The sequence below is a fragment of the Acyrthosiphon pisum genome, chromosome X, assembly GCF_005508785.2.
Source record: "Acyrthosiphon pisum isolate AL4f chromosome X, pea_aphid_22Mar2018_4r6ur, whole genome shotgun sequence".
Taxonomy (NCBI): domain Eukaryota; kingdom Metazoa; phylum Arthropoda; class Insecta; order Hemiptera; family Aphididae; genus Acyrthosiphon; species Acyrthosiphon pisum.
Window position 1 is genome coordinate 114,437,211 of NC_042493.1, and position 13,530 is coordinate 114,450,740.

Consider the following 13,530-nt stretch of genomic DNA (forward strand, 5'->3'; position numbering starts at 1 on the left):
CTTTAATTTTACAAATAAAATATAAATAAATAACATAGTATTTAATTTATTTTTCTATAATACAGTATTACATCAGTTAGAAATATACCATATAGAATCTTGCACGGGGGCGGACTGAACCGGCGGGATACCGGGAACTTTCCGGTGGGCCGCTACTCAAAAATTATTTGTTATTATTATTTATTTATAATAAAATCAGTAGGTATAAATATAAATTATAAATATTTTGTATTTTCATATCATAACAGTTGAGCGTGAAGAATTGTTTATATTACATTTGGTGTTTAATATTTTAGATTTTGGTTTAGTTGATTGACCAGCCCTCATTTAATTTGTTGAATTTGAATTAGTAAATTAACACGAACAAAATAATAGTTCATGCAAATGTTGAAAGTGAGGGTGAAGATAAATTACCAGAAAAAAACAGAATAAATGCAGAAATTATATATAATATTTATTGGGTTCTTGCTGAAATTTGAGTTACATTTTCAATTAAATTTGTTTTGTAATTTATTCATCGTTTACAAATGTATATTAATTTTTCCAGTTACACAAGTAGTTGGTGAATAACAGATAATATAACTTAATAAATTACACTTAAATACGTTGAAAGCTAGATAAGTTGAACATAAAGAATGTATGTTTGCATATGTTTTCTTTGAACAGGATAAAACAGTTAAGAGTTATTTATGATTATTTTATTATGATATTCATGGAAATCAATACTTCTTTGTAATCTTTTAGTGCTTTGATGATTGATAGGCAAAATCCCTTGGAAAGTGGCAATAATGGATATCCAGGAACAAGTTTTTCATCTAAAAATTAAATATGACAAAAAAAATAATTGTATTATAATTTATATGTACTAAATAATAAATATTATTATTTGGTGTAAACTGTATCAATTATAATACATCGACGGTGGAGAGGAAAAACGGCGTAAGCTACATTTTATACATTTTACAGAAGAGCCAAACAACCGTTTTTTCTGCTTTTTTTTTAAACTTTTAAAGCCATTTAAAATAATTTCATTGAGTTTTCACCTAAACAATTTTTTTTAGATAATTATATTCTAAATAAGTTGGTAACATAATAAATTAAGAATTGTTATTTTTTTTACCTGTAATGTTAATTTATATATTTTTTTGGTGCTTACTTCTAACATTATTGGTAGTATGTAGCTTACGCTTTTTGGTGCTTACGCCTTATTCTTGTTATTAACCTGAATTTTGGTGGTTACAATCAGCATAATAATAATAATATTATTATAATTTTATTCTACTCTGTTTATTTCAAAATGAACAAAACAAAATTTATAGATATTATCAATAATTATAATAACAAACAATTAATTAAAAACGATAAAAAATATTTTTAAATAATATTTAAAATTATTATAAACAACTATGGTGGTTACACTCAAAAGTATTGTTTTGTCGTTTAAGCCTGTTATTTGGTGGTTAATATTTAATTTGATAGATGGCGTTCACGCCTTGCAACTATCGATTATTTTATTATTGAATATAACTTTGTCAATAATCAACGTATAGATTATCAGGTGAGCATAATCGATGCAGAATTATGTCGTTTACGCCTTAATTTTAAAAAACAAATTTTGTCAAGAACATCGTTTACGCCTTTTTTTCCTTTCCACCGTCGATATAATGAACTAATAATTGTTGAATTAATAGTTATTACCTTCAGTTAATTCTTTTTCAGACATTTTAATCCAATTTTCAATTGTACTGATTAACCTAAAAATATTGATAAATATGTCGTACAACAATTAAAATCATTCTATTACATAGTTAAAATATACAAAAAAACATACTTTGGACCATGTGTTTTTACGTGTTCCAGTATTTCTTCTTTAAAATACCCTGCAGTTTTATAGTCTCTATATGAAAAAAAAAAATAATAATATTAAAATTTATAATATTTATTATGATGATGCAGAAATAATGGGTATTTTCAAAGGGGGGAGGTCTTTTTGAAAATCTCAATTAACTAGTAAATTTAATATGGGACTATTTAAATCCACGCATTTACTGCATAGTGGTAAATAATAATGGGTAAATCATTTTTAATTTGTTATTTTTTTTTCTGGGTATCGACCATTAGAAAAATTTATTATATTCAATATCGACTTAGACTTATTGCTAAACTTAAAATATTGCAATCAAAACTGCAAAACCGAAGGAATTGTAAATTTCCTAAAGCAGCCTTTACGTTATAATATTATGTTCATTCAATATCTCCCAATACGTATAAATTATTGAAAATATTATTCAACAAATCAGTGTCTATTTTGGCTCTTAAGAGAACAATTTTATGTAATAAGGAGTAAATTGACTTATATAAATTACCTATATAGTATAATTTACGTACATAAACTTTTTATTTTTCCTAGTTTAAAAAAAATTTGTAGTACCGTCTCAATGGGTCAAAATTTTGTTGGCGTTTTTGTTTCAAGTCAAAGAAATTGATAAACCTATTTTTATAATGGCAGTTTTTTAAATGTGCGACGGTAAAATTAATATTTATTAAAATTAAGAATATTTGTTATCGATTTCCGAGAATGCAGCCACTGTGAAAAATTATAATTGAAATTTCTGAATGTATAGTATATAAGGGGTCATTAATTGATATTTTTGAAGGGTCACATTAGGAATCTGGAAATTGTTTGTTGGCCATTAAAATTGCAGATATCGATAATTTAGTTAATTAATTAATTAAATTTTATTAAGTAGCCAAACTAAAGTTACTCGCACTTTTGAAGGCCACATTTAGAAACTGGAAATTGTTTGCGGACTATCAAAATTGCATATGTTGTGATAAATCACAATACTAGAACGTGTATTAACGGTTTATACTTTTTTTCTCATCTACAGGCCTGATAAAAATTGTGCACGGGCTGCCATTTAGGGGCTCCAGGTGTAAACATTATTAGCATTAAAATTAGTTTTATATTATACAACTTGAATATCCCTGACAAGTTTGCTATAAATTAACCAATATTTTTTCCATAACTAAAATATAACCTTTACATTATCTAAATTATAAATGGAAAAAAATATTTAACCCTACTATTACTGTTTTGTATACACGACAGCACTGAACATTACTTAAATCCTGTTATTCAGTATTCAATTTCTTTTTATTTAAAGCAAATAGGTAGAATGGAAATTGCCAATCAAAAAAACTATTTCCAATAAAATTAATTTAATGACTTACGAATTATTCATTTTTAACATATTTGTCATTGACTGCGCTACTTTGATCAGAGCCATTTCGTTGTAAACACGAGAGTTTTCTTTTGCAAGCTTTTGACCTCGCTGGTTATCAAATCCAGGTTCATTATAATATGGTTCACTCACCAATATCAGTCCTGAAACAATTATAAAATATTAATATTAGAGTAAGTATAAAAATGCATTTTCACCACCTTGTATTGATACTAGAAGCTGTAATAAATTTGAATCATTAGGTGACCATAATTCAACACCATGACCAGCCCAAGTACCCAAAAGACTAAGGCATACTTTTCCATCTTCATATAGATTTGGATTCAACCGGTCCGCACAATAACTATAATAATGACAGAGTGGAGGTTGAATTGGATATGTGGGTGGAATTTTGACATCAAACAGAAACAAACCACCAGCATATGGAGTTTTTTCTGGTCCTCTAATCATTATAGAAAACAAATCCTAAAATAATAAATAATTAATAGGTACAAATAGAGAAATAATTATAAATTTGAAAACTTCTTCTAATTATTATTCAAATAATAATAAATAATAATACTTTAATATTGTTAAATGAATAAACTAATTTAATTTTATATTCATAAAACTTAAAAGTAATATTTATTATTATTAATTACCATACGATTTTCAAATGTTTTCACCCAAATTCCTGCCGGTAAACTTTGTTGAAGTATTTGGATGTCTTTGGCAATAACTTTTAGTAATGATGGATTTAAATCATCTTTAAAATTGATGTACATGTGTGAATTATCCATAAGTGTTTCTACCATATCAAAAACTGTAAAATAGAATAGATCAAATTAAAAACCATTTAATACATAAACTTTCATAAAATGCCTACGGCCCTTTTCACATAGACGCGCATCGTATGTGTGAGTACGAAATGTACAACTTTTGGTAAACATTGGTTAAGTTCATAAGCGCCAGTTAATGGGAAACACAACATCATTGGGGTGGCACACATAAACTGAAACGCGCAGTTATTATATATAACCGTGTGAAACATGCTTCATAGGAGACAAAACACGCATGAATTGTCTCTGCTACACAAACTTACATTTAAGGCTATTTTATTCTACTTAAAAAAATTTTAACCGTAGAGACTAAAACTTACCGCTATTGCTTATATTTTTATCATTTTCTATACACAATGACATGTGACTATTTTAAACTATTCATATTATGAAAATAGTTGTGGCTTCAAAATTTCTCAACTTATAGGGTGGAAAATTGCCTATGCAACAGCGTACCCATATTTTAGATAACATAAATACAATAAAAGTTTTTTGCTCCTAAACATTTGGTTTTTTTGTTATTTTTTTTCATTTGCTTATAAGAAATGATTAGATAGTGCTACAGAAAAAAAAGCAAGCTATTGCACAGATAAAGTTTTTCTTTACGTGTTGTGAAAATTTGGTAGTTCTACAACAAATATGGTGCGAGAGAATTTGTCCAGCGCAAAACAGTTTTTACTATGTTGTATATTTGTAAGACCGAGACAACACATGCGGGTGTGACATCCTCTTAAACTCATAATTGTTTTTATGTATGCAACGGCGAATGGTTTTATAAAATTTAGCATACCCATTATGCCGTGTACTCAAAACTTTATTTAAAGCAGTTATACTATTTGTTTTTATAAAATTATTTTTATATTTTACTAAAATTGATTTAAGATCAAAAAAAAGGTTGTGGTTGTGGGAAATACGAGTATATGATGTGAACATTCTGTTATATAATATAAATGTAATGCAAATTGAGAAGTCATTTTCTTCTTTGATTCACAACGTTAGCAATTTTTCATGAAAAATAAAAAAATTTACAAACCTCCAGCTTCTTCGGGTTTGGTTATACTTTCCTTATATTCTTGTTTGGTTACTTCATCTACTGGTTCTGTATCCAATGTAATAAGACGACATTCAGCAGGATGTGGTTCAATTACTGGAAGTACAGATTCTGGCTCTGTTACATCCATTTTTTCTGGACTAAAGTCATCGCTTTCATCTTTTGTATCAGAATATCTTATTATTCCATACTTAGAACCATATAATTCATTGAAAACAAGATGAACTTTCTTTATGAAATCATATACTAACTGTTTTAATTTAGTTACACTGTCCTATAAATAAATAAGTAATTAGTTAAGTATATAAGCCGGGTTGCTTGAAAAATTATTTAATTTAATGCTTCAATGAAAGTCAATGGACCAAATATAGACCACTAAATCGTGTTTAAGGATAGCTAGACTATTCTTGGATTATTCATTAAATGTTTAGTGATTTTTCATACAACTTTGCATAAATCAATGCAATATAAAATACTAAATAGTATGAACTTAAATGCTATTACAGTTACTTACTTTAATTAAAATCTCAAATGACAGTTCTTGTTCTTCAACTAATTCTCCTTCTTCTCTCTCTTTAATATCAGTAAAAATAGACATTTGATTAAAAAATAAACTTAACATAGCGTCGCCGTCATGCAAAAAGTGACCAAGTGAAATAATATGGCCAAATAGTTACCATAGTCCTCCTTCAAATATAGAAAAAATGACCAAGTGAAAATGTTCAATATATACCAAGTTATGGGCTGTTGTATTTTGACTAAGTGTTTAATTTCTCGACCATTATGAATATTCAATTGTGGTTTCCCAACAAAGTTCAAATTTCACTTAGACACTTTTTGCACGACGGCGACGATAGATCATATATCAAGAATGGAGTCATTATTGATCATGTTATGTAAATATGCAACTTTTAACCATCTGACTTATCATTTCAGAACAGCTAGGTATATAAAATACACAAACTATGTATTAATTACTTTGAAATAATTTAATTTTATGTCAATATTACTCGTGCATGCCTGTACAGTAATAGTGCTATTAATCTAGTTCTGTCAGCTAATTATGGCTCCATCTATATAGAGCCCACGCTAAACAAACTAGCGATTGGTGACTCCGTCCAACGCGAGGAGTTCTACAGCTGGTACTAAAAATTTATTTGGCGCGCTATACTTACACACCCATAGGAATGCAGTTTTTGTATGTGAAAGTTACCCAAAATATACCCTTTTGATTGCTAGTGTCAGCTGGCGGCGGAGTCACCACAACCAGTCCATTTGGCATGGACTATAATATTATACACATATATGATATAAATAAGGTGATCTATGAAATTAAAAATAATAAATATAATACCTATTCTTGAGATTATTTTGTTTATTAATTTTGAGATATTATCCATGAGATCCTTGTACCATGTTTCTATTTCTTTTTCTTTTCCTTTAAATTCTGAAGTTGGCATAAACGAACTAATGTTAAATCCTGACCTATGTATACCATTATTAAAATCATTTAAAGTCATTTAAATTTAATTTACAAATTACCTATATTGTTCCAAAGCATTGTTTAATTTAAGAACTTTATCCATGTCACAATTTTGTTGAACAGCATCTAGAAATAATTTCATACTCGTAGCAGATTGCTGTAGTAATTGGACAAATAAGCTTGTATAATTCCACTCATTGTATACTTGATCACTATTTAACACATATAAATAAAATATTAAAACATAATTACTTGGAAAAATACCTATGGAATTTAGAATATATATTTTAAATAAGACACTTACATTTAAATTCTGTGTTTAAATTATTTTATACAATTAGATTGTAATTTTTAATGGTTATTTAGGTCATTATAACTTAGCTAAATATAAGTTTAACTTATTTAGATGATCCAGGACTGGTCATAGACATCCAATCTTCAGGAAAGTAATATTATTCTAAATCTTGAAAAGTGAAGCCATAGCCATTTAGTTTGAGCACAAATAATTCTTGTGGCCAACCTTCCAGTCTATTACAAATATACAAAGGACTCATCTTATCTAAACTCAAATACAATTCTTTTCTGTCATAAAATCAGTTCATCAGCACTCAAATGATAGATACCGTATACAACACGGGCCTAAGACTAGTCACCGGAGCATATCGCTCCAGCCCGATTCCTAGTGTCCTCAACACAGATGGAGTTGCGCCACTCGATATCAGGAGAGTACACAGTGCCATGATACTTGCTATTAGACGCACCCAAAATAATCTCAAGGTAACGAAAATAAATCACAGACACCCTAAAAGATATCCCTTTACCGCACCCAGATATTAAAAATGAAATCTCACAGATAACCCCTTGGTTATTCAACAAATACGTCATCAGTGAACTTAGCGAACTTGCTAAGAATGAAACCCTACCCATAATCTAAAACCAGCTCCTACATCAATCTCTTCCGATCTCTGCAACTACACTGAAATATACAAAATTATAAAAATGGTTCCAAAATGGAAAATGGAGTAGGAGCTGCAGTAGTACTCAAAGACCACGTATCTATGCCAAGACTTCCCAATTATTACTCAATATACTCAGCGGAGGTAACGGCAATTTCATATGCCCTAGACCTCATCAAAACAAGACACATACTCAAAGCAGCTAATCTAAGCGACTCATTAAATTCCTTAAGGAGTATCGAAAATCCCTTCACTCCTAATGAGATCACTAGAAAAATTCAGAACCAACTGCATAACCTCACAAATTCCGGATACTCTATCATTTTGATATGGGTTCCCAAAAGCTCGCCAAACAATAGCCTCTCCGGACGCTGTAAAACTTTTTGGCTTTCCTCTACACGACGCTAAATCTTTATCAAAGATAACCACAAACAACATATGCCTTCGGGCTGGACACTAGGTTCTTTAAAACTTGACGAAATTAAACACACCATCCTAGCATGGCCCTCGTCACCAAACATTTCAAGAAAAATAGAAACTGCAATCTACAGAATGCGAATCGGACACACATCGTTAACCCATCAAACTCTGGTGAAGAGGGAAGACCACACTATTTCACACATTTCACAATTAAGCACATCATAACAGAATACCTCCAATTGAAACGGGAAGCAGGAGTTCTATACTATCTCACAGATGCCCTACAGCCAGACAACATACAAAACAATGTCAAATTTATAGTCAATTCAAAGTTAACCAAGCTCCTGTAGCATATAATTTATAATTTGTATACTAATATTTATGTAATTCAACTTAAGATATAATGTAATCATTATAAATCTGTTTTAGCCAATGTCCCTGAATGCCGAGGCTTTAATAAACAAAAAAAAAAATAAATAAATAAATTACTTGGAAAAATATAGAATTAAAAATATATATTTTGAAAAACACTTACAATTAAATTCTGTGTTAAAATTATTTTATGCAATAATATTGTAATGTTTTCATGGTTATCTAGGTCATTATAACTTACTAAATGAAAGTTTAACTCACTTAGATGATCCAGGACTGGTTGTAGATATGTAACCAGATAAGTCATATTCTACATTCTGAAAACTTGAAAGGCCATTATCATTTATTTCAACAGGATATAATTCTTCTGGCCAATATTTGGTTTTTTCACCATCAACCGATATCACTGAGATCTAAACAATTAAAACAGTACACAAATAATAATGTTAACAATTTACATACATATATTATTTTTAATGAAGTGTATAAAAAAATTACCTTGCCATCAGGCCCTGTACTTAGTACATGTCCAAAAGTTAAGGAATTTAAATCTGGGTATGTATCATCATCAGTATGCAGAACGATAAAACCAGATTTAAAATGGAAATACGGATGATCATGTAAGTCATATAGACTAAAATACGTCTTTTCAATAGGATTTGGCCTAAAAGTCAGTTATATTTGATTCAGTAATGGTTTTAAGAAATATTAACATAGTTAATTCATACAATGATGGATTTTCAGGACAAACTTTAAACCATTGTATATGAGCAGTGCGTTCTGCACGGTCCACAGATTCTACAACACCATAAACGTCAGATGCAGAACTTTTTTCAATAACAAAATTGCCAGGAAAAAGCTCTTGATGATCAAGAATATTTACTGGGTAGAGATCAGTGGAAGAAACTCCAGTTTCTTTAGTACCATCCTATAAAACAAATAGCTTTAATATAAACTAAAAAATACTGAATATTATACTATGTAAATATTAAATAAACTAAGCATTTTAAATGATCCTAATTCCTCCTTTATGACCTATAGTAATGTTCTGCAGTTTATTTTTTATATGTTGTGCTCCAGGCAGAATCCCACTTTTTACATTATATTCTTTGTTTTTGTGATAAGTCACTAATGATTTGGTATTAATTATAGTTGGGAATTTCCAAGTTAGGATCATGTAAGCCAAATACTGAATTTGGTCAATCCTTGGTATATTCTTATTTAGATTGGAGTATAAAAATGTATTCAATACATACCTGCCATATAACATCTACCACAGATTTTGTGTAGCAAACCTCAACTACTACTTTGGAATTTGGTTTGGTTTTTATTTTAGGTTTATTGAATTGTTTACTTTTTTTAATAAATAATTTCCGCATACGGTTCCTCTTTAGTCTGATTGATTTGAATGTATATACACAACAATTGCCTAAAAAATATATTAGCAATTTATTTCAATTTTATAAAATAGCTTAGTTTATATATTATAATATATAATAAATACGTATTATAGATTACAAAGAGAGGGTTTTTTTTAACATATACGCCTTATTTTTACCATTTATGCAAACAATGATTGTTTTTTTTATGTGTTCTTAAAAGATCATACTTTCAAATACAAAGACTATATTATAATATTTAAGGACTTTTCAATAGTGATGTATTTTTTAGGTTGTAAATCCCATTGCACACCTATTACATAATACATATTATATTTTAATATCCAGTATGCCAGTATGTTATTATTCTCATTACATAAAATACAACCCAGAAACTAATTAGTATTTTTAATTAATAGGTATTGTTTAAATTTTAAACATACCAATATTTAAGTGTTCTAACATTTTTAAACTGAAAAAATAGAAATGTTAACATGAAAAAGAATGAACCTTGTTTTAAATTTTCAAATATTAAATATAAAAGTTGAACATTTTATACATTTTAAATTTGATAAATTTTGCCAAAATCAAACTTTAAATGCTATGTATTTTTTTACATTTTTCAACTGCTATAGTAACAATATATCAGGAGCCTTATATTCAATTTTCACGTTTTTTTAACCAAAAAATAAATTTGTATTAATAAATATATAAAAATAAAACTAAGAAAATGAAAAACTGACAATACTCGTAAACAGCTCATAAAGAGTCAAAATATTTTCAAAATTTGATAGTATATATAAAATAAAAATATAAACATTCAGTGAAATTTTTATGTTGCTACAGTTATTTTTTTTTTGAACAAAAACAACAAAATCGTTACATGAGAAATCGAGTGAATATCCAATGTTGTAAAAATATGAACTTCAAACGCTCATAAAAATTTAATTTGATTTGCTTGTAGACATTTTTTTTTTTTTTGAAAAAGGTAAACAAACTTAATAAGTATATATATATGTGTATAAGAATATGAGGAATCTTTTATTACCTTTTCAAACCTTAGATTTAAATATAAATTTTTTTATGTATTATTAACTCAAAATAATTTACACATCTTCGCGGATTTTATTTATTTTGTCAATATTTGAACTAAAAATGCTTGTGTTTTGTGACCACGGATTTTTAATATTTTTCATCTGTCTTTTTTATTTATTTATTTATAATAGTAATAACAGGCGTTAGCCCAAATATAAAGTGAAAATTTAATATTTAAATAATAATAGTTAAAAATAGATTTATAAAAATAGAAATAATAAAATAACAATAATGACAAATGATAATACAAAATATATAGGTATCAACTTTGTTTATAAGATACTTATGAAAAAAAAAAAGAAAAAAAGTGTCGGTTAAAAGTGACATTTTTAAAATAAAAAGAATACAATTTATAATAATAAATAGATAGTAGGTAATAGCTAGAATTACAGAAATAAGATATTGCCATTTAAGGTATTTCCGGCAGATAATAATATATTAATTGATGAATGAGACATGTAATTTTTTGAGTAATGTGTGTAACGGAGCAGTACCGTTTTGTAATGTATCATGTGGAATAAAAAAAGATCTGTTTCTAATATTGTGATTGTTAATTTTGAATGATATAAGACTAAAGATGAGGGAATCGTCGATTTCATTATTTAATAATTTATTAAGGAATATAGAGTAAGAATTTTGTCTTCTATCTTTTAATGTTTTTAAATTTAATTTATTAAGAATAATGTCGTAACCAGAGTGGGGCAGTCTAAATATATTGCATTTATAGGAAATATATCTTAAAACTTTATTTTGCACTTCTTCAATTGGTTTATAATGAGATAAAATCCATGTTTCCCATATTATAGACGCATATTCAAGATGAGGACGGATAAGAGATGAGTATAGACTTTTAAAGGTACTGGGATCATTAAAATTCAAACAGTTTCTTTAATCATATCAAATACAGCTAAAGATTTTTTTTTTTATTTTGATAATACTATGTAAATTAAATAGAAGTTTTGAGTTGAAAATTACACCAAGATCTTTAATATTAAATGTACGATTTAATAATTGATTATCAAGTTTATAATTAACAAATATAGGATTGTGTTTCTTAAAAAAGGATATAGAGTGGCGTTTATTTAAATTAAGTGACATTCCATTTGATTTACACCAAAGGTTAATATTATCTAAATCTATTTATAAGAGAAGTGAATCATTTTGACAGTTAATTAATTTAAAAATTTTTGCATCATCAACGAAGAGCAGAATATTTGAATAATTCAAGGCTAAAACAATATCATTGATAAATAAATTAAACAGAAGAGGTGAGAGGTGGTCACCCTGGGGGACACCTGAAATAACTGGAATAGGATAAGAAATAAAATTGTTGTATTTGACAAACTGTGATCTATTGATTATAAAAGAATTTAGCCAGGATAATAGTGGATCAGCAAAACCAATTGTTTTAAGTTTATTAATTAAAAGTGAATGATTAATTCTATCAAATGCCTTTTCGAAGTCTGTATGAATAACACCCGTTTGTTGATTAATTGAAAAAGAATTTAAGAGAAAATGTTTATATATGATTAAGTTGCTGATTGTAGATTTTTTTTACGGAATTCATGTTGCTGAGGAACCAGGATATTATTAAGGAGAGGGGAGATTTTAGAATTGATAATTTTAGAGAATATTTTAGGTAGGATAGAAATAATCGATATAGGACGATAGTTTGAAATTATAGATTTATCGCCATTTTTCAAAATAGGAATAATGAATGTGCTTTTCCAAATTGATGGGCAGCAACTCATGTTAAGGGAGGTGTTAAAAAGAAAAGTTATGGGAGCAGAGAGAACGAATCTACAAGTATAAAAAAATAAAGGGTTGATGCCATCAGGGCCAGTAGGGGTTTTATAGTTTTAAGTATCGAGTTCATTGAAGACATCAAGAAGGTTTATGTGACAATTATTTATTGATTGAAAAGATTTTATGACAGGAGTGGAAACAGAAGGAATATTTACTTTTTTATAAGTAGAGGCAAAATAACGACTAAATAAATTTACTATATCTTGACCGTTATCAGCTATTTCATTATTAAAGGATAAAGAATTCGGAAGACCTGAAGAACATTTTAAATTTCTCATAAAGACCAAAATTGTTTAGGGTTAGATTTTAGAGAAAATTGAATTTTATTTAAATAGCAAGCATAATCTGTTTTACTACGTTGCTTGCAAAGGGATCAGATCAAAATTAGATTTAGACATTTTATATATAACATGCAGTAATTTTTTTTGTTTAATTAAAGATTTTAAATCTTTTGAGTACCAGATAGGAAATTTTGATGAAAAAAATTTCTTTTTTGGAATGAAAGAATCTATAGCTGAATATAAAATAGAGTAAAATTCCTGTAACATTGTAGAAATATTGTTATATTTACTGAAAATAGAGGTCCAGTCAATGGAACCTAAAATGGATAAATCCAACCTAAGATGGAATTAAAAACACTTTTTTTTCCAATCATAGGATGTTTCAGAGAAAGTAAGAGAAGAAAAAGATTTATCAAATAAATTATTTATGTATAAAGGAGGGTGGTAAGCGTCTATTGAAACAATTGGGTCATTATGTAAGGAAACTTTAAAGGAGTGAATTAGATAAAATGAGATTGAGTATAGAGCTATTGATGTTAAAATAGAATTAATTTGAAAGAGATTGAGTAAAGAAATGTTTTGAAGAAAGATGGATTCAGATGAAGCAAGGTTAAGATTTGGGTT

The 13,530-nt window shown here is 27.8% G+C and overlaps 1 protein-coding gene across 1 annotated transcript in view; it reads right to left on the bottom strand.

Annotated features, from left to right (window-relative positions):
• Positions 1-388: 388 nt before the first annotated feature.
• The window catches only part of LOC100575202 ((E3-independent) E2 ubiquitin-conjugating enzyme UBE2O-like), a 19,137-nt gene continuing 5,995 nt past the window's right edge, over positions 389-13,530 (bottom strand). Inside the window, exons 8-21 of the mRNA XM_029492304.1 lie at positions 9,602-9,774; positions 9,074-9,273; positions 8,844-9,009; positions 8,607-8,758; positions 6,657-6,809; positions 6,469-6,599; positions 5,629-5,687; positions 5,097-5,388; positions 3,887-4,047; positions 3,446-3,710; positions 3,235-3,388; positions 1,832-1,897; positions 1,699-1,754; positions 389-815 (exon numbers count right to left, since the gene is read on the bottom strand). Coding sequence (XP_029348164.1) covers positions 694-815; positions 1,699-1,754; positions 1,832-1,897; positions 3,235-3,388; positions 3,446-3,710; positions 3,887-4,047; positions 5,097-5,388; positions 5,629-5,687; positions 6,469-6,599; positions 6,657-6,809; positions 8,607-8,758; positions 8,844-9,009; positions 9,074-9,273; positions 9,602-9,774 — 2,150 coding nt within the window. The 3' untranslated portion in view covers positions 389-693. The remainder of the gene's footprint in view (positions 816-1,698; positions 1,755-1,831; positions 1,898-3,234; positions 3,389-3,445; positions 3,711-3,886; positions 4,048-5,096; positions 5,389-5,628; positions 5,688-6,468; positions 6,600-6,656; positions 6,810-8,606; positions 8,759-8,843; positions 9,010-9,073; positions 9,274-9,601; positions 9,775-13,530) is intronic.